Here is a 23059-nt window from a genome sequence, read left to right on the forward strand (position 1 = left end):
AGAATTTTTAATCAAAAACTAAGTTCGTGTAGAGTAATAATCGAAAACACGTTTGGGTGTTTAAAGCAGAGATTTCGCCAATTGTACCATTTGAAACTACGAAATATCCCACGCATGGTACGTGTTATACATGAGTGCTGTGTTTTACACAACCTGGCCAACATCGAAGACTTACAACTTTTTGAAGCAGCGTTAGACGACCAACAACCAGATATAGATGCATAAAATAGATGCATACCAAACAACGAAGCACCAAGAGAATATGAAACGGGTATACATAAACGGGATGAGATATGTCATAAAATAACTGTCAATTGAAAAACATGTTATGTATATAACATCTTATTCATAATATATTAATTTATATAATTATTCTAGAAAAATTACACAATTAGACATAATTTATTTTTTTATTATAAATATTTTTGTATTTCTTCAAAATAAATATATTTTTAAACAAAAATAAAAACAAACTGAAAATCCTTACTGATATTATCTTATTGTTAGTGATATAATCTTCATAATATCTGAATCTCAAAACAAAAATATATATTCTGTACTATAATATACTCTAAATACATTTAAATATATAATTAAACTTACATTAATATCACAAAAAAAAAGCAAACATTAATATCACATAAGAACCAACAGTACTATCACATTAGATCATACTAACAATAAGAAATAAATAAAATAGTGATATCCTCTGAACAACAAATATAGACTTATTTAAAATATCTTTGGACTTATATCACATATCTTTGTTCTATCGCCATATATCATATCACTTTTTTTGCATTTCTAAAAAGTCCCGTAATAATTTGTTTTTTTCTTCTCGTAATGTATTTGCAATGATCAATTGCTCCTGCATCTTTATCATTCCTTCCTCGTGTATTTTTCTCATTGCTTTATATTCTTCTAATATTGTTTTTTGGATCTCATCCTGATTTTTATTTTTTTGGCGTATGTCATCCGTTACATTCTCAAGATGTTGTTGACACACTTCTAAAACTCGTGCCGTAGTGCCACTTTTCTTAGTACGGCTTTTCATTTTGGATGTCTTAATATTCTAAATTAAATATTGTCATTATTTTTTTATTGAAAGGAAATATAAGATAGGAAAATTATCATTCTTCTTGTTCTTGTATATAATTTTCTACTTACTTCTTTATCGCTTGTGTTATAAGTATTTTCACTATCATATGTGGACTCATATGTTTCCTGTTGCAATGTTGATTTATTGTGAGTCGTATTTGCATTAGACTCAAATGCTGCCTGATGCGATGCAATAATGTTATTATTATCTTCATTTATACTGCAAACAGATATGTATGCACACACACACACACACACACACACACACACACATATATATATATAATCAATTATATACAAATATTTTCTTTTAAAGATTCTATTTGTTTATTTAAAATGTAATATAACACTTACAAAGATGTAGATGTAGATGCTCTCTCATTATTGTTTGAATTTATGCCTTTATTTCCTGACAGTAGTAAAGGTTCAATGCTATGTTTTCCGCCTAATAGCTCTGTTAACTCTCTGTAATGAAATTAAAACTGTTATTAATTAGTATTAATTATTAATCATTGTTATATAAAAATGAATTATTACGTCTCGTAAGGACAGGCTATCTTATTCCTTCCTGTTTTTTTATTATATGTTTTTACATTTTTAAAAGATCGTTCCAATGATTTATATTTGTTTTCCACTTGTGCAGCAGAAACATTATAGTTTTGTAATTTCATTAGTTCGGTTATTTTTAGCCACAAAATCCTTTTTGTTTTAATTTTTCTTTGTGTAACAAGATCTACGTTTTCTTTGTACAAGGATAAAAATAACTTTGTACTCGCATCAGTCCACGAAAAAGCTTCCTGTCTATTTGCTTCGACAACTTCATTGTTTATTTGATTTTGTTGGTTGATCGTTGATTGATTGACATTATTGTGTGTCGTGTTATTAAATATATCATCATTTAATTGTATTAATATTTCTTTGTCGTCTACAGTACAAAGAATGTTATCACAATTAAAATCAATTTCTTTGTACGGAAATTGAAATTCTAGTCCCCCTGTAAATAATGAGACATATTAATTTTCATATTTTAATGTGTTTATGCATGTGTACATATACAGGTATATATATATATATATATATATATATAATGTTCACAATTTATATAGTAAAAGTCGTTACCAGTTACTGTTGAGTAGAATATAAAATTTGTAAGGTTAGAAAATCTTAATCTGTGAAATCTAATAATAGTAATTTTAATAATTTTATTTGAAACATATGTATGTATAATATTTACAGTGAAAAACAATATGGCAAATACAGAAACAGCAAGAATAAAAAAAGATGCCATAGGAAATATATTAGTGGATCAAACTGGACACGTAACATGCATTTCTGAAGGTATTAGAATTATCTAATATTTATTAAAGCAGACAGTAAATATTTGATAAAATTATGTTATTAAATCCAGATTAGAAATTATTTATAACTAAAATCAGTTTATATATATATATATATATATATATATATATATATATATATATATTGAAATATAAATTTTGTAAAATTTTTTTGATCTAAAAAAACTTCTACTTTTATACTTACATTAACCTTTAAGTTTTGAAATTGCCGGCTATATTCAGTGCAGGAATAAAAAACACCTCCTTGGTTGCTCTACACTGCTTGCACTACCTCCGGACCTAGTGCAGCCAGTTCAGTGAACTCGTGCACTAAGTTTTCCTGCACTTGAATAACGAACGGTATCGGTTACACCAGTTCTGGAATAACGAACGCTTTAGTGTACACTTTTTGAACTAGTGCAGCCAGTGCAGGAATAAAAAACAAACCTTGTGAATCAGATTAAGAAATTTGAACTTGTTAACGACGTTTCGATCAATGTGTACAGCATTGAAAACGAAGGCATTGTTCCGATACGTCTTACGGAGCAAAAGCGGGATAAGCATGTGAATCTGCTATACGTGGAAGACGGCAACAACGTCGGACATTTCGCTTGGATCAAAAATTTATCCCGGCTCGTGAGCTCACAACTAAGCAAACACAGGAATCAAAAATATATCTGCGACCGGTAAGTTTAATTTATATAATTCAAATAATTATAAGTTATATAACAAATTGTTCAAATATTAATTAAAAATTTTTTTCTTTTACAGATACCTGCATTATTTTAGTTCCGACGACAAGTTGCAGTCACATACGGTCGACTGCCGTGAGATGAATGGTTGCGCTATCCGATTACCGAGCGATAAGGACAAATGGCTCGAGTTTAACAACTTTAATCGGAAGGAGCGGCTTCCATTCATCGTATACGCCGATTTGGAATGCGTTTTGACCAAGACGGAGGAAGAGAAGAACGCGTATCAACACCATCGGGTATTTAGTATCGCATATTATGTACATTGTTCGTACGACGAATCATTATCGGCGTACCATTCGCGTCGCAGTGTCGATTGTATAGCATGGTTCGTTGAAGACCTTAAAAATTTAGCATTGCGTGTAAAAAGTATTTTAACTACTAATGTCCCCATGGTAGATTTGACGTTCGAAGAGTGGGAAAAATTCCATAGCGCCACTCAATGTCATATATGTGAAAAACCATTCGCGGAATACGATACACGCGTACGCGATCATTGCCATCTGACCGGGCGGTACAGAGGTCCCGCCCATTCAAATTGCAATTTAAATTATAAAGAATCTTTTTGCATTCCCATAGTTTTTCATAATTTATCAGGTTACGATTCGCACTTTATTATCGAGGAAATAGCCACATCGTTCGAAGGGAAAATCGAGTTACTTCTGATAACAAAAGAGAAATATATTTCGTTTACTAAAAATGTTGTCCTTAAAGAAGAGAAATCAAAAAATTAAGTAAAATTACGTTTAATCGATTCATTCGAATTTCTCGCATCGAGTCTCGACAAATTGGCATCATTTTTGGACAAAGACAAACTCAAAATTTTAAAATCAGAATTTCAAAATTTATCAACAGAAAATTTCAATTTATTAACACGGAAAGGCGTCTTTCCATACGAATACATCGATTCCGTTGACAAGTTGCAAGATACGTGTTTACCACCGCACGAATCATTTTACAGTTCCTTGACCGGTGACACTGTATCCGAAAGCGATTACACGCACGCCGAGAACATCTGGACGCGATTCTCCATTCGGACGCTAGGCGAATATAGCGACTTGTACCTCAAAATCGATGTCTTGTTATTAGCCGATATTTTTGAAAACTTTCGCGATAAATGTATCGAAAGTTACGGACTCGACCCCGCGTATTACTATACTCTCCCCGGATACACGTGGGACGCCATGTTGAAGCATACCAAGATCACGTTCGAGCTGCTTACAGATATCGATATGGTTATGTTTATCGAACGTAATATACGCGGCGGTCTGAGCCAATGTTCCAACAGATACGCTCGTGCGAATAACAAGTACATGGAGTCGTACGATCCATCGAAACCATCGTCATACTTGATGTATTTCGATGTAAATAACTTGTACGGATGGGCAATGTGTCAGCCGTTGCCCTATGCCGATTTTCGATAGGTCGACGACGTGTCCAATTTTGACGTATCATCGATCGCGCTAGATTCGCCTACAAGCTATATCCTCGAAGTCGATCTCGAGTACCCGCAACATCTTCACGATGCGCACACTGATCTACCGTTTTGCCCGACACGCGACAAACCACCTGGCAAGCGAGAGCTCAAGCTGCTCGCAACATTATACGATAAGAAGCGTTACGTGATACACTACCGCAACCTGCAGCAGTGTATGCGTCACGGTCTTCGCATCACAAAAATACATAGAATTTTACAGTTTTCTCAATCTCCATGGCTTCGAAATTATATAGAACTAAATACACATTTTAGAACATTGGCTAAAAATGATTTCGAAAAAAATTTATACAAATTAATGAACAATGCGGTATTTGGCAAAACGATGGAAAATGTGCGGAATCGTGTAGATGTTAGGCTCATAACGCACTGGGACGGACGATACGGCGCAGAGGCAATGATCGCAAAGCCAAATTTCCACAGCAAAAGCGTTTTTTCGGAAAACTTAATAGCTGTGGAATTGCGAAATCTCGAGGTGAAATTCTACAAACCAATTTACGTGGGTATGTGCATACTCGACATATCCAAGACGTGTTTGTACGAGTTTCATCACGAGTATATGGCGCCAATGTATCGCGACAAATGCCGGGTAATGTACACTGATACGGATAGTCTCATATATCACATTGAGTGCGCGGATGTGTATGAGAATATGAAGTGTGATATCGTCAGATTCGACACGAGCGATTATGCGGTAGACAATGCGTACGGTATACCGCTTGTAAATAAGAAGGTACCGGGCCTGATGAAGGACGAAAACAACGATGCCATAATGACCGAATTCGTCGGGCTCATTGTCAGAGCAAAGATGTATGCGTTACGAGTGAATGGGAAAAAGGACACGAAGAAAGTTAAAGGCGTCAAGAGTAACGTTGTCGCGAGAACGATAACGTTTGACGATTACACGCGGTGTTTGCATGATGAGATTGAAATGACGCGTCAGCAATCGTGTATACGATAGAAATTACATCAAGTATACACAATCCGCGAGACAAAAATTGCTCTGAGTCCGTACGATGACAAGCGATATATCGTACCCGAAACCACCGATACGCTACCGTGGGGACATTATAGGATACCTTTGTAAATAAATGTATATTTTATTTATTATTAATTGTATATATTTTGTACATAACCATGTATATATTTTATATATTTTATATATTATTAAATATTTATATATTAAATTATTTATATAGTTTATATATATATTATTTTAATAAATGTTTATAATACATTATTTTTATGTATCCAAGAGTTGTGTGATTTATCCATTCCCAATCATTTTACGTATACGTCATCACCCTTTTCCCGCAAAATTTTTTCCATCAGATATACGTCGGGATTAGCGACGCGTTGTAGTTCGTATTCGTAGAATCCTCCAGCGACGGGATTTCCACACGAATCTTCGAGTATGAATGTCGCGGGATTAGTTTTCTGCACCTCAACAATCTTAAAAACTTCGGTCGTCCAATTTGGTGTGAAAGCTTTTTCAAAGATGGTCTTGTATTTGCTCACGCGTACCGAATCGCCTACTTTAAATTTTGTCGGAGCCGCAATTTTTACGTTGCTATACACCGTATTTAAAAGTTTTTCGGCGATCGCCGGAGTGACGTCGGCAGGTCTCATACCGATGGTGCGATGTTTTCGCGTATTGTACACTCGGCAACCAAAATGCCTTAACACCTGAATTTGCTCGTGTCAAGGCATATTCGGACGACGTACTTCCACTCTATTATAATTGTGCGTCATGACTATTTAATATCTGGCAACGATGTTTCAAAGCGATTTTACGCAAAATTCAAACTAATGTGTGACATATCTGAAAAAGTGGTTATATGTCAAATATGTCAAAATGTATATGGTTAGAAAGTAAGTAATGCACATTAATTATATAAAATATTAAAATAAAATACATTAAATATATAAAAAATATAAAGCGTGATATGAATTACACATATTAATGCCAGTTTTTATTGTGTGTCACAGATTTGAGGACGAGCGACTGGTGTTCAAATATAAAAACTTGCCAGAAATAAAATACAAAAAAGAAAGGGGAAAAGGAAGAGAAAAAGTATAATGAAAATATGATAAATATATATATTTTTTTGAAATTATTATTTGTATTTGTATACAATAATAAATAAATATAAATTAACAAGTAAATGTTTTTATAATTAAAAATAAATATAATTAAACATATAATTAACAGATATAATACATACAGGTGTAACACTATGTAACAATATGCAATATCATGAATATTACTGAATATTAAATGAAGTTATCATGGATAGCTGGTCAATTCAGAACAAGAGAAACTATACGTTTCTTTCTCTGCTAAATTTCTGGAAAAAATAAAACATATATATATATATATATATATATATATATATATTATACATGTAATTTATTTTTTTTTATTTTTTATTATTATACAGGGCGATCCTGAAAAACGTTATGTCTTTAAAATGACGTATTCCTGACACCATTCTAAGACAATTTTTCCTTTACCAAAATTTTATTTGAAGCGTAGTTTTTGAATTATGAGCAAAAATAGTTAGTAAATCACGCGTCGGGTACAGAAGGCAGGCAGGAGCGGCGCGGCGTGCCGCGAGCGCGGGCGCAGCTGACCGCCCGACGGGTGATTATCACCGCATGAGTCGCTAACTATTTTATCTTATAACATAAAATTATGCTTTAAATAAAATTTTGGTAAAGAAGAAAATGTCTTAGAATTACGTCAGAAATACGTGTTCCTTAAAATAACGTTATTATAATAATGAAAAGTTGTTCCGGATCGCCGGCCGTCCGACGTTGCAATCAGCTGATTGCTACACGCGATGTGTGTATGGCGGAGTGTGTGCGTAAGAGAGAGAGAGAGAGAGAGAGAGAGAGAGAAAGAGAGAGAGAGGGAGGGTAGGAGGGACAGACATTCATACACACGCATGCACTTTTTTTCTCGCTCTCTTTCTCTCTTTTACGCAACACTCATACACTCTCTCATTCAGTCTCTCACTCACACTCTCTCGGTCACTCACTCACTCACTCACCTGCTTACTCACTTGCTCACTCACCTTGTAGCAGCGTAGCGAATCTTCATGCTATGTATTGTTGTTATCTGCTGCACGATTATGATTGCTAGAGATGCGCGACACATCGAAATTTTTTCGATTATTAGTCTCACACTCGATTGACACAATACAGATTACACGATAACGAGTTTACTGTTTATTCACTCACTATTGATTTATCGATACCAAAAATTACTTTCAAAGAAACGCGAATGCAAACAGCACATGACTCGACGCGAAGCGACGGACCGCGGAGACTGCGCGACCACAAGAGTTATGTTGCGTTGATGAGAAACGCGACACGCGACATCTAACAAACGACTTGCGCGTGGCGCGTGATTGACGCGAGATAAGACGAACGATCGGCTAAAACCTTCGCATTGCGAATGCGGTAGAAAACATGAAACGTATAATAACATACTTAAAAAATTAATTATTTATTATAAATAATAACTATTTCTAATTATAATAAATAATTATTATTTTAAAAAGCATGTGTTGTACGTTATTACGTTTTCGAAATTATTGCATTCACGATGCGAAGATTTAAGTCAATCGCAAGAATAATGTAATTTTAATTACATTCGTCTTATCTCGCGTCAATCACGCGCCACGCGCAAGTCGTTTGTTAGATGTCGCGTTTCTGGCAACATAATTCTTGTGGTCGCGCAGTCTCCGCGGTCCGTCGCTTCGCGTCGAGTCATGTGCTGTTTGCATTCGCGTTTCTTTGAAAGTAATTTTTGGTATCGATAAATCAATAGTGAGTGAATAAACAGTAAACTCGTTATCGTGTAATCTGTATTGTGTCAATCGAGTGTGAGACTAATAATCGAAAAAATTTCGATGTGTCGCGCATCTCTAGCAATCATAACCGTGCAGCAGATAACAATACATAGCATGAAGATTCGCTACGCTGCTACAAGGTGAGTGAGCAAGTGAGTAAGCAGGTGAGTGAGTGAGTGAGTGACCGAGAGAGTGTGAGTGAGAGACTGAATAAGAGAGTGTATGAGTGTTGCGTAAAAGAGAGAAAGAGAGCGAGAAAAAAAGTGCGTGCGTGTGTATGAATGTCTGTCCCTCCTACCCTCCCTCTCTCTCTCTTTCTCTCTCTCTCTCTCTCTCTCTCTCTCTCTCTCTCTCTCTCTCTCTTACGCACACACTCCGCCATACACACATCGCGTGTAGCAATCAGCTGATTGCAACGTCGGACGGCCGGCGATCCGGAATAACTTTTCATTATTAAAATAACGTTATTTTAAGGAACACGTATTTCTGACGTAATTCTAAGACATTTTCTTCTTTACCAAAATTTTATTTAAAGCATAATTTTATGTTATAAGATAAAATAGTTAGCGACTCATGCGGTGATAATCACCCGTCGGGCGGTCAGCTGCGCCCGCGCTCGCGGCACGCCGCGCCGCTCCTGCCTGCCTTCTGTACCCGACGCATGATTTACTAACTATTTTTGCTCATAATTCAAAAACTACGCTTCAAATCAAATTTTGGTAAAGGAAAAATTGTCTTAGAATGGTGTCAGGAATACGTCATTTTAAAGACATAACGTTTTTCAGGATCGCCCTGTATATCACTTACTAATACGGTATCCAATATCCTTCTTTTTCTATTACCAGCTGTAATCTTCTTTGCATAGAATGAATTAAATTCTGTGTATATCCTTCTTTCTGCGATAATTGTTGCCAAACTTGATGCACGTGGTTTCTTAAAGCATCTCTTGTCCTGAGTTGACCAGCTCTCCATGATAACTTCATTTGAGCCCAAACATTTTCTATTGGGTTTAAGTCTGGAGACTTTGCTGGCCATCTAATTTGTTGAATGTCTGGATTTTCAGTGAACCATGCTTGCACCAATCTGGAAGTATGAACGGCACTATTGTCTTGTGCTATCTTAACAATTGGATATTGATCTTCAGGGAAAATTCGTCTAATTGCCGGTTTTAATATTTCTTCTAAAATTTCCACATATTCTTCCGCATCCATCCTTGAGGATATCTCTGTAAGTTCTACTAATCCATGAGACGTCATGCATCCCCAGAAGCCTAATGTGATTCTGCCGCTAGTTCCTGATGGAAGAACATACTTCGGATTTAACCGTTGTCCCTTTGGTCGCCAGACTCGATATCGCCCTTCTTCTGCGGATGAAAAAACTTTTTCATCCATCCAAACAACGGCATTCCACTCTTCTTGGGGTGTATTCAAATGTTGTCTTGCGAATAACATTCGTTGCTCTCTATGGCGAGGCTTGAGCTCTATTAGCTCTTGTTTGCAATTTCAGTTTTATTGTATCCAGCTTCATGTAAGCCAATTATTTTGCCTCTGTCTGCTGGTGATATATTTGCAAAAATATTATTTCTGTCCATTTTATATTACAATATTTATAATTATGTGTCACAGTAATATAATAATAGTATATTGTTTGTTACTAAGCAAGGTATTGATTTTGCAAGATTGTGCTGTATAAAGAAAAGAAAAGAGAGAATATTTTTTTCAGAATTCTGTATATAAATATTGTAATATAAAATGGACAGAAATAATATTTTTGCAAATATATCACCAGCAGACAGAGGCAAAATAATTGGCTTACATGAAGCTGGATACAATAAAACTGAAATTGCAAACATGGTGGGATGCACTCGTCAGACAGCTGCGTTATGGATAAAAAAACATGAAGAAAGAGGTATGGCAAATCTTCAAGACCATCGCAAAAATAATAAAAGGCCACAGAAGACTACTCCGGAACAAAATCAAGAAATTATAAGAGCTGTTGACGAAAATCCTTTTGATTCTGTTATAAATATCCTGAGGAACAGGGATATAAATATTTGTGCACAAACAATAAGACGTCGCCTACGTGCTGCAAAAGTTCACTGTAAGCCTGCAGCAAAAAAAATAGAGCTCAAGCCTCGACATAGAGAGCAACGAATGTTATTCGCAAGACAACATTTGAATACACCCCAAGAAGAGTGGAATGCCGTTGTTTGGATGGATGAAAAAGTTTTTTCATCCGCAGAAGAAGGGCGATATCGAGTCTGGCGACCAAAGGGACAACGGTTAAATCCGAAGTATGTTCTTCCATCAGGAACTAGCGGCAGAATCACATTAGGCTTCTGGGGATGCATGACGTCTCATGGATTAGTAGAACTTACAGAGATATCCTCAAGGATGGATGCGGAAGAATATGTGGAAATTTTAGAAGAAATATTAAAACCGGCAATTAGACGAATTTTCCCTGAAGATCAATATCCAATTGTTAAGATAGCACAAGACAATAGTGCCGTTCATACTTCCAGATTGGTGCAAGCATGGTTCACTGAAAATCCAGACATTCAACAAATTAGATGGCCAGCAAAGTCTCCAGACTTAAACCCAATAGAAAATGTTTGGGCTCAAATGAAGTTATCATGGAGAGCTGGTCAACTCAGGACAAGAGATGCTTTAAGAAACCACGTGCATCAAGTTTGGCAACAATTATCGCAGAAAGAAGGATATACACAGAATTTAATTCATTCTATGCAAAGAAGATTACAGCTGGTAATAGAAAAAGAAGGATATTGGATACCGTATTAGTAAGTAATATATAATAATAAAAAATAAAAAAAATAAATTACATGTATAATATATATATATATATATATATATATATGTTTTATTTTTTCCAGAAATTTAGCAGAGAAAGAAACGTATAGTTTCTCTTGTTCTGAATTGACCAGCTATCCATGATAACTTCATTTAATATTCAGTAATATTCATGATATTGCATATTGTTACATAGTGTTACACCTGTATGTATTATATCTGTTAATTATATGTTTAATTATATTTATTTTTAATTATAAAAACATTTACTTGTTAATTTATATTTATTTATTATTGTATACAAATACAAATAATAATTTCAAAAAAATATATATATTTATCATATTTTCATTATACTTTTTCTCTTCCTTTTCCCCTTTCTTTTTTGTATTTTATTTCTGGCAAGTTTTTATATTTGAACACCAGTCGCTCGTCCTCAAATCTGTGACACACAATAAAAACTGGCATTAATATGTGTAATTCATATCACGCTTTATATTTTTTATATATTTAATGTATTTTATTTTAATATTTTATATAATTAATGTGCATTACTTACTTTCTAACCATATACATTTTGACATATTTGACATATAACCACTTTTTCAGATATGTCACACATTAGTTTGAATTTTGCGTAAAATCGCTTTGAAACATCGTTGCCAGATATTAAATAGTCATGACGCACAATTATAATAGAGTGGAAGTACGTCGTCCGAATATGCCTTGACACGAGCAAATTCAGGTGTTAAGGCATTTTGGTTGCCGAGTGTACTCTGCAACGAGTCGAGATAGCTCGTCGAGCCATTTGTAATTTCCGTTGAGCGTAAACATTTTCCACATATTGTCTTTCAAAGTACGGTTGAATCGTTCCACGACCGAGGCTTTCATAACGGAATATGTCGAGTAATGATTAATGTTGTGTTTCTTCATGAGTTTCTGCACACTCGCGTTGTAAAATTCTTTTCCTCTGTCGGTTTGAAAATTTTTCGGACACCTTTTATCGTCTTCAATAATCTTTGCAATCGTTTCGGACATTTCGTTTCCGCTCTTACTTTTGAGCGGTACGGCCCACGCATACTTGCTCAACACATCAATAACTGTGAGTATATATTTATGACCCTTGTTGAGTCGAGAGTACGAACGCATGTCGACCACGTCCGCCTGCCACAGATCGTATCCGTGTACAATGACGCGTCTTCGTGGAAAATTTCTTCTCGCCGGAGCATGTAATTCCTCGACTAATTGTCGCTTTTCGAAGGTGTTTTTCTTCTTTCGCACGTTTGATCGAGGCATAATTAATATTGCGATATTAGTATGTCTCGTTTACTGTGCCGAGTCAGATGTTGCATATCTCAGCACATTCTTTATCTCGTCTATCATTATTCGTAGCGCCTGCACGTTTGTTTCGAGCGCGATAATTTTTTGCTCAATTTCTCCCTGTCGATCTCTCAAAAGTTTATCCACGTATCGTTTGTTGACGGCGTCAGTATCAGTTTCCGGTTGCGCTACGCGTTGAATCTTGCGCGACCTTGCGTCAAAGCCGGTAGTAGTCTGGCAGAGAGCGTTATCGCGAACGTAATTTCTCAATAATCCATTCCATTGATAGTACAAATTATTCGACGTTCCGAGCGATAATCCAAATTTATTAATCGACATTTCGGTACCGAGAACATCGACCGAATGACACGTATCGTCGACGCATAGTTTAATTTATAATAATGCCGGCCTCGCGAAGTTCTTCGATAATTGACAAGATTTCATTGTCGTGAGCATTGTTGCCGGCTCGACGCGAGGCGTCCAGCAATCGCAAACGATCTACCAATTCGTTGGGATCGTTCCAATGCACGTAATCGATCATGTTGTCGCTTAGCGTCATGGTGCGCGACGCGTCTATACCTCTTCCCACCTTTCTATCGGGGAATAATGGCGCAATTATATATTTGTACTTGTATCCTTTATTACTTTTAATAGGATTATTAACTTTGTTGTCACGTTTATACGCATTTGTTGCTTTAAATATGCTTTGATATTTATACAAATCGTCTTGAGTGTATTTTTTATGATTGGGAATATTTTTAAAAATCAAATCGTAGATACCTTCGGTTCCCGTATATTTTATTCCATCGATAATTATATTATCTTCCATGTCCACATCGAAACGTTTATCACCGAGCATCATTTCTTCGCTGGTAAATTTAACACCGTAGACGTAATCCATACTCTTATTTTTATCAACACTCATGATAGCTCCTATATATTTTTGCGCTAGCGGACCGAAATGATCTTGGAACGTTTCCTGACCTTCGGACGTTTCTAATTCGTGTCGGACCGATGTTACAAACGAATCGGGCGTGGTCTCGTAAATTTCTTCGACGGATGGTGATGGTATTGTTTGACGCGGTTGTACTTTTATCGGAGTAGAAACAGTAGCCATATTAGAAAATTGTTTCCTTCGTTTTGATCGATTCGGTGTCGAATATATCGGCGAATGGTTTATCGGCATATTTATCCGTGCTCGCTTTATTCCTTGCTTTGACTCTTTTATTTTTCTCCTCGTGCTTCTCTCCAAACGTCAAACTCAATGGCTCGATTTTCGACGCATCAGATTCCACAGTATTTTCGACAAGCTGTTTTAAAGGTTCGGTAATTGGCTTAAATTGTCTTTCCAATGCAACGTCTTCCTCCATTTTATCAGTTTTCAAAACGCGATATTTTTTGCGAATCAATTCGCTCGTTTTTGCAATCTCTCTCGCAATCTTTTCACGATCGCCGTTCATGATGCTCGATCGATGTGTCGATGACGACTGATCGCTTTACGGTATCGCGAAATCATTAAATCCTCTTCTATATCGTCCATTGATCAACGTACTGTCTTTATCAATGACTACGAAGCCATATTTGCGTTGCCAACATTTCTGACACAATGCGCGGAAATCATCGTAAGACATGTCGGTATTTACATGATCGTTGTACACATGTTTCAAGTTTGTGCCGTCTTGTTTAAATAAAATCAAAAGATTCGCATTGTCGCGTATAAGATGCTTAGGTATCTTGGCGTACGTTTGACAAAGATAAAAACAGTCGACGCTCGAGTGTCGACCCATTGCAAAGTACTCTCTTATCATATCTTGCTTGTCGCATGCCACGTCATCAAAGATAAAGATGGAATTCGGAAGCGCCTCGCTCGGTGGAATGACATCGCTGTTATTAGAGAATATAAAATAACCAATTTCGTCTATAGGTGCTAGTAAATTTTCCAAGTATCTATATTTCGGTTGTTGAAGCGATTTCGAGTATACGTACACGTTCTCGAAACGTACACCGTACGGACTTTCTATCAAACTAATCAACACGTTTGTCTTACCGCAGTTTGAAGGGCCGCAAACGATACCGCGTATAGTAGTCGGTAGCACGTTTCCATGCTTGCATACTTTTTCCTCCGATATTAGTTTATCGTCGAAATTTGATACTTTGATTATCCGCGCTTGTCGCACGAACCGCATGTTTTCTCTTTCAATTTTGCGAATGATCACAAGGGGGGAGACCTATTTATAGAGGTGTCTCGACTCGGAACCGCTCAGTATCAAAAAGTTTCTCCTTCTGTCGGATAAAAGAGACATTCTCTGGCTTACCGCCGAACAACTGCAGTATATCCCAAAGATTGTTTTACTGCAAAATTTTGGTGATTACGTGGAACGATTGTGGGACAAGCTTCCAGAATACAGGGTGATTCTGAACAAACGTTTGTCTTTAAAATATCAAATTCTTGGATGAATTCTAAGACGATTTTTCCTCTTGCAAAATTTTGCCCGGAGCTTAGTTTTTAAACTATAAAGGAAAATAGTTAACTACTTACGGAACGAGTACAAGAGGTAGGCAGGGACGGCGCGATATAGGCGATTACGTGGGGCGCTCGTCGCGATCAACTGATTGCTATACGCGATGACTGTAACAATCAGTGTGTGCGTATACATTCTCACACACACACTGATTGTTACAGTCATCGCGTATAGCAATCAGTTGATCGCGGCGAGTGCCCTACGTAATCGCCTATATCGCGCCGTCCCTGCCTACCTCTTGTACTCGTTCCGTAAGTAGTTAACTATTTTCCTTTATAGTATAAAAACTAAGCTCCGGGCAAAATTTTGCAAGAGGAAAAATCGTCTTAGAATTCATTCAAGAATTTGATATTTTACAGACAAACGTTTGTTCAGAATCACCCTGTATATAAAGGCTGATTCGGAGGTTCGACAATATCGTTCGTGCATGCGACATTACAATCAGCCGTGGCAGCGAACACACATCGACGGTCCACCACCGTTAATAAAAGATTGCTACGAATGTCAGCGAGAATTGTAAGAGGTAGCGGTCTCTTAAATCGTGCGATAAACTCGCTTCTCATCGAATTACATATTCCCGGTTATCAGTTTTGCGGCCCGGGAACTCGATTAGAGAAACGATTGGCTAGAGGCGATCGAGGCATCAGTCCATTGGACGCCGCTTGTCGCGAGCACGACATTGCTTACTCGCGAAGCAACGACCTCGGTCAACGACACGTCGGGGATCGCATACTAGCTGCAAGAGCGCGAGAACGCATTACCGCGAGGGATTCGACTCTTGGCGAAAGAGCAGCCGTTACGACTGTTTGGGCGGCAATGAAGGCAAAGACAAAACTCGGCATGGGGATGAAAAAACCGTCGACGACAAAGAGGAGGAAAAAACGAATACTTCCAGTAGCGAAACGCGGTGGTATTTTACCACTTTTACCGTTGTTGGGAGTTGTCGGTTCTTTGGCCGGCGGTGCGGCGGGAATCGCAAAGGCGGTAAACGATAGCAAGGCGGCGCAACGTCAGCTGGAAGAGATGCAGCGTCACAATCGCGCTATGGAAGGTCGCGGACTTTATCTCGCTCCGTACAAGCGTGGACAGGGATTCTCAACAAAGTCTAAGAGAAAAAAAAACGTTGAAAAAACATTAAAAATGCCTACGGGTACAACTAACGTGCAATTGGAACAATTGGCGAAACGTATGCACATATCTTTCTTTAGAGGTGTTTTCATGCGCAATAATTTACCGATAAGCGGTGTACGACGAAACGAGAGCGGTATCGTCAATTTGGATGACGTTGATGGTCCCGGTACTCATTGGGTAGCGTACGCAAAGAGGGGAGATCGTGTTGTATATTTCGACAGTTTTGGAAATCTTCGACCACCCAAGGAACTTGTGCGATATTTCGGACGAGTGAAAATTGAATACAATTACGCATCTTATCAAAGTTACAATCAGAGCATCTGTGGACAATTGTGTTTAAAATTTCTTCAAACAGTCGACGATCAATTTAAAGTCTAACAATCCATCGTCACGACTCAGTATTCATTCGACATGTCACTGACACTTACGTTGACTGGCAAAAGCAGCGTTCTCGCTGTAAGCTATTTTCCCGCTATAGATTTGACCAATGCCGATTACGAGCTCGGATTAACGGATTTTGAAACTTATCATACGATTCCAAACGTAAATTTTTCGAATAATAAATTTTATTTTGGCAACGACGACAAGGAAATTACGATTCCCGAAGGATCGTACGAATTGCACGCTATAAATGACTATCTCAAACGCGCAATTTTGCGAGATGAACACCTTTCCAGAGATGTTGAAAACAATTATGATGAGGAATATCCAATAGTGCTCCGCGCCAATCATAGCACACTGAAGAGTGAAATCAAATGCGCCTACAGAATAAACTTTACCAAACCCGACAATGTAGGATCCTTGCTTGGATTCTCGTCGAATCGTATATTGCAACCTCACAAGTGGTACGAATCGGACGAACCGGTTAATATTATAAACGTAAATATTATTCGTATAGAATGTAACGTGACTACTGGTGCGTACAGCAATGGCGTGCGCGTATACACGATACATGAATTTTCACCAAGCGTACCGCCAGGATATAAGATATCGGAAACGCCGGCACAGATCATTTATCTGCCGATCATCGTACGGAGCATTACGGATTTAACGATACGTATGTGGATCAAAGAGGTCGATTGCTCGAGGAGAGGAAATTACCGTAAGATTGCATATACGGCGGCGACAAACATAGTATGCTCGTGCTGAACGAAACGGAGCACGCAAGAGACAATACTTTTACGAAGGACAATACTATTGCGGTATCGGGTGACAATAATAAGATAGCCGTTAAGAAGAAGCTGAGCGCGTTGAATCGTGAATTTTTAAAATCATTGGAATTCACCGTACGAAAAGAATGATTGATATTTTGAATATCGGAGGTGAGCCAGTCTTTGACGATCGCATCGTCAAGATTGAGACTCACACGTACAATCCGTACGCCAATACGACACTTGGATACAGCGATGAGATACGAATACCTATACAACATCAGGATTTGTACACGTTACCGTGCGAAAGTTTTCTTTACATCGAGGGAAAGTTGAATGTGCGTAAAGCGAATGACGAAATGAAGGTTGTATTGGGAAACAATTGCGTCGCATTCATGTTTGATGAGCTTCAATACGAACTCGACGGAGTAGAGATTGATCGTAACAGAAATGTTGGAATAACTTCGACGCTTAAAAATTATGTCTCTTTGACGCACCAGATAAGTATAAACTTGAAGGACGCTGCGTGGGATTTGACGTACAATGGTGACAAAAATTATTTCAACTATTGCGTACCGCTCAACATGTTGCTGGGATTTTGCGAAGATTATAAACGCGTTGTGATTAACGCTCGTCACGAATTGATTCTGATACGTTCGCGCAACGATAATAATTGTCTATTCGGACATCCATCGTCGGAAGCTGAGATTGAATTACTCAAGATACAGTGGCGTATGCTTCATGTAATATTGAACGAGATTAATAAATTGTCGATGTTATGAATGTTGGAAAGCGGACGATACTTGAACATGAGTTTCCGATCTTGGGATCTATACGAATTTCCTCTGCTGCATAGCACGACTAAGCATTCATGGACCGTGAAAGCCGCCTCCCAGCTAGAGAAACCACGATACGTGATTTTTGCACTGCAAACTGGTAAAAAGAATTCAGTGTCACAAGATGTTACATTATTCGATGACTGCAAATTGACCAACGTTAAACTCTATTTAAACTCGGAATTTTATCCCTACGATGATTTAAATTTAGATTTTGAAAAAAATAGATTCGCCGTCCTATTCGACATGTACTCTCGTTTTCGCAAATCTTATTACGAATGCGATAACAGCACCACGCTATTAACCATTTCAAAGTTTCTACATTGCGGTCCTCTCGCGGTCATTGATTGCTTGCGACAAAACGAGTCTGTCAAAACTGCTACCGTGGACGTGAGAATAGAGTTTGAATGCAGGGAAAATATACCGGCGAATACTACCGCCTATTGTCTCATCTTGCACGATCGGGTTGTCGAATATAATCCATTGACCAATATAGTCTGCAAAATTATATAAGTCAGCAAATATCCCCTCCATTGCATATGAAAAAAAAATATATAAAAGATTGAGATGTTTGACGATCGACATCAGTCTGCGATCGGATCTTGTCATCATGGCTCCGCCAACGTTTGTGGATCTACAAGGATTTATCGTTGGGAAAAATTTTGTCGTGAAGGAAGCTGCGGTTCCGAGAAAGGGATCCGTACTTTCTCATTACATTTTTACATGTCCCGAACCATGGCACATGCTCACAAAATCTGAGAGATGCCAGGTTTTATGGCTGATGAAAAATCACCATGGATTATCGTGGAATGATGGACACGTTTCATATTGGAAATCGAAACGTTTAATTACGACGACGGTGATGGGTGTAACCCATCGGAGGAGGATGATGATGTGTCACCTCTCGTATACGTTAAAGGGCATGAAAAACGACAATGGCTGGCCGATATACTGGGCGATGATGCGAGAAACGATGTTATTATCGAAACTTTGGATGCAGACTATGAGGATATAGCTTCTTTAAATAAGTTAGATGTTAAGAATACTGTGCGTTGTGAAAATCATGTAAAAAATTGCGCTTTACAAAATGTATTTAAGATTTATAATTGGTGGTTGAAACATCATGATAATGATTCATCGAATCCATATTTATAATAAATTGATGATGCAATATATTTTTATCGTCTTTCTTATTCTCTCCTTTCTTTCCTTATCTATGCACGTGGGCAATATCGTGTTTCCGTACGTGACACAGCTGTCATTAGATATTTCGATTCATGGTAATACATTTAAATAATTGTTTGATAATTGAATATTGTTTTCCGTTCGATAGCCGTTGATTTCTGTTCGATGACCATTCAATTGCCGTTCGATGGGCGTTCATTTCCGTTCAACAGTCGTTCAACAATCGTTCGATAGCCGTTCGACGGTCGTTCGTTTCCGTTCGATGACCGTTCGACGGTCGTTTATTTCCGTTCGATGACCGTTCAATTGCCGTTCGACTGTCGTTCGTTTCCGTTCGATAGCCGTTCGACGGTCGTTCGTTTCCGTTCGACGGGCGTTCGATCAGGGTTGACGCATTATATTATAGCGTTATATTATATCATGCTAAGTTGCATGGGAACATGCATACTTTTGTCTTACGACGCGTTTTTGGTAAAGCGATAATGATATGTCCCTATTCTAAAGTTTTGTACTGATACGATTGTCTCCTCAGAAAGTCGCGATATGATAATATTAATATTATATCATGCTGAGTTGCATGAGACTGCGTATACTTTTGTCTTACGACGCGTTTTTGATCTGGTGATAATGCCACATCTCTACTATAAAATCTCGTGCCGAGACCTCGTTGCCTCGTCACAAAGTTCTGAATCGTATGCGAGTTAAGAAGTGCGTGTCAAAAAGTCAAATTAAAAAAATGGATCATATACATATCTATCCTGAATGGAAAAGGAAAATGTTTGATCTATTGTGCATCTTGTTCCTGAAGCTGACGTTCATGTGGAATGTAAGTATCGTTTTTTGTGATTATTTTGTAAAAAATTGTGTATTTATATTAATTATATTTTTTAAACAAATATTTTTGATATAGTTCCAGGATGAAGTCCGGATACCTGGTTTTATTAACATAGAGCAGTGCTGGGATTTACTTGCAACTTTCGGCCAGATTTCTTAGCTTACTCCTACTGTTCCCCTCTTACCGCTCGCGCCTTAGCGACCGCGCCACCGAACGCTCGTAACTAAGGAGCGCTCAGGAACGTGCGCGTCACAAATGTAATGTGGCAATCTATCTAAGTTCTCTTTATTGTTTATTAATAATAAAAATAATTATTCTATTATTAATTACGTATATGTTCTGTAACAATTTAAAATATTTGTGTTTTGAAACGTAATTACAATAAAGAGAACTTAGATAGATAGATTGCCACATTACATTTGTGACGCGCACGTTCCTGAGCGCTCCTTAGTTACGAGTGGCGCGAGCGGTAAGAGGGGAACAGTAGGCGTAAACTAAGAAATCTGGCCGAAAGTTGCAAGTAAATCCCAGCACTGACATAGAGCGTCGACAATGGGTGCGGACGGTGCGCCGGGTAAGGAGAAGCCATTTCTCTTATATGTGGGGCGACACTCCGGAGAGTCGCCAGGTCGAAAATATTTTCGACCTGCGGCGGCTCTTCGGGGAAGAGCCCTACGATGAAATAGAAGAGGAATGGAGGGTCATTGAAGAGGAAGAGGAGGAGGAAAGAGAACAGGAGGAGCAAGAGCAGGAAGAAGAGGAACAGGAGGAGGAAAGAGAACAGGAGGAGCAGGAAGAAGAGGAACAGGAGGATGATGAAGAGGAGGAAAAACAAGAGGAAGAAAGACAAGGGGAAGAAGGAGAAGAGGAATGGATTGATAGATGTAAGTGTTTTTTTTTTCTTTTTATAAATCTTATCGTAATATATTTTTATTAACGCAGCATCCTTTTTCACTTCTGTTCCAGAAGCGGCCTCTCCCTTAGCCCGGCGCATCACCCCCCCCCCATATATATATTTTTTTATTTTTTTATATTTTATTATTATTATATATTTTATTATATATATTATATATTAGTACACACACACACACACACACACACACACACAATTGTATTACATACATAATAAATTTTATATTTGTCATTTATAAAAAATTGCAGTTATTTACGCGCCTTTCCCTTGCGCTCCCATCCCTTGCGCTATCTCTCTCGCGCGCTAGTTGTAAGCATCGCGATATCTTCGTTGCGTTCGTCATTGCTCTTTCGCGCTATCTCTTGCTCTCGCGCTTAAGCGTTGTCTACAATGAGATTTTAAGGAGACTTAAGGCGTAAGACTTAAGTCTCCTTAAAATCTCATTGTAGACGCCGCATTAGATAGAATAAGTAATCTCTCTCGTACGTGCTATGACACAATAAATGTACACACTTTAATAAATTTTATATTTAGTATTGAAAAAAAAAATGTATTTATTTACACACATTTCCCTTGCGCTCCCATCCTTTGCGCTATCTCTCTCGCGCTAGTTATAAGAATTTATCGTTGTCTCTATCACACTCGTCATTATTCTCGCGATATTATCGTTCTCTCTTTCGTACACGTTGTCTTGCGCTATGATTCTCTCTCGCACGCGTTGTTCTCGCGATATTATCGTTGTCTCTCTCGCACGCGTTATCTTAGCTATTATCATTCTCTCTCGCACGCGTTGTCTCGCGATATTATCGTTGTCTCTCTCGCACGCGTTGTTCGCGATATTATCGTTCTCTCTCTTTCATATGCTCGTCGCTATCACTCACTCACTCACTCACTCACTCACTCACTTACCTTTGCGTCATCCTTCTCCCACCTATGCGCCATCTTACAATGTGTCATCCTTGTCCCACGTTGACGTCATCCTTGTCGCACGTTGACGCTATCCTTGTCACACGTTGATGCAATCCTTGTCGCACTGTCCTTTTCACACACTTAGCGCTATCCTTTTCCCACACGTAGCGCTATCCTTCCCCACACCTTCGCACCGTTCTCCTGCGGATCCCCCTTCTCCTCGCGGACCCCCTCGTCCATCGGTCACGCCGCGATTCCCCCTTCCCCGCGCGGACCTCCTCGTCCATCGGTCGCGCCGCGGATCCCCCTTCCCCGCGTGTGACGTCACTCACCGCACGCAGAAATTCCTCCTTCCCCGCGCGTGACGTCACTCCCCCGCGCCGCGGTTCCCCTCGCGCCTCACCCCCCCCTGAGAGGACCTGAGTTAGAACCCGCCTAGCTATACTACTTATATATAAAATTATATATATATATATATATATATATATATATATATATATACAGTGTGGCTCATTTTAATCCATCCAGTCGAATATCTCGAAAACCAAGCCCGGGAGAGAAAAATGTTTCAGACAAAAGTTGTTTGGTTTCGAGGGGGCCATAAGATGGTACCATTGGTTTGACCTTGAAGAGTCATTTGAAGGTCACACGAACATCGCGGCACGAAATTGTGGAGACAGATTAAGGCCTTGACTAAGTGCTCAGCATTTTCTGGAGAACAACATAAGAGTCTTGTAAGGATTCGCCACCTTGACACCAGAATGCCAAAAGCATTTTCAATGACCCGTCGTGCTCGTGACAATCGGTAGTTAAATACCCTTTCCTCGTCGTTTAACTGGACACGGGGATATGGGCGTAGCAAGTATTTTTTAAGGGGGAAAGCTTCATCACCTACAAGCGCATATTCCGTT

General features: G+C 38.2%; 1 protein-coding gene and 1 long non-coding RNA gene across 4 annotated transcripts; one reads left to right on the forward strand and one right to left on the reverse strand.

Annotated features, from left to right (window-relative positions):
- Positions 1–532: 532 nt before the first annotated feature.
- On the reverse strand, positions 533–22356 carry LOC145960421 (uncharacterized). Of its 3 annotated transcripts, none has more exons than XM_083079877.1 (8): positions 22149–22356; positions 3211–3528; positions 2883–3083; positions 2641–2813; positions 1636–2092; positions 1453–1563; positions 1168–1318; positions 533–1072 (listed from the first exon to the last, which is right to left on the reverse strand). In XM_083079877.1, exons 5-8 carry the CDS (start codon positions 1767–1769, stop codon positions 788–790), a joined length of 681 nt encoding a protein of 226 aa, XP_082936003.1. In that variant the 5' UTR covers positions 1770–2092; positions 2641–2813; positions 2883–3083; positions 3211–3528; positions 22149–22356; the 3' UTR covers positions 533–787. The 3 variants fall into 3 exon arrangements, with proteins under 3 accessions (XP_082936003.1, XP_082936005.1, XP_082936004.1); XM_083079879.1 differs by having other exon boundaries at positions 1168–1278; positions 22149–22355; XM_083079878.1 differs by lacking the exons at positions 3211–3528; positions 22149–22356 and having other exon boundaries at positions 2883–3188.
- On the forward strand, positions 20498–21428 carry LOC145960647 (uncharacterized). Its single transcript, XR_014435437.1, has 2 exons — positions 20498–21210; positions 21293–21428. It is a non-coding gene; the product is annotated as an uncharacterized LOC145960647 (long non-coding RNA).
- Positions 22357–23059: the final 703 nt, after the last annotated feature.

Source organism: Camponotus vicinus, unplaced genomic scaffold (genome assembly GCF_025532165.1).
Source record: "Camponotus vicinus isolate PSW18456_S1 unplaced genomic scaffold, iyCamVici1.0 SCAF_10, whole genome shotgun sequence".
NCBI lineage: Eukaryota > Metazoa > Arthropoda > Insecta > Hymenoptera > Formicidae > Camponotus > Camponotus vicinus.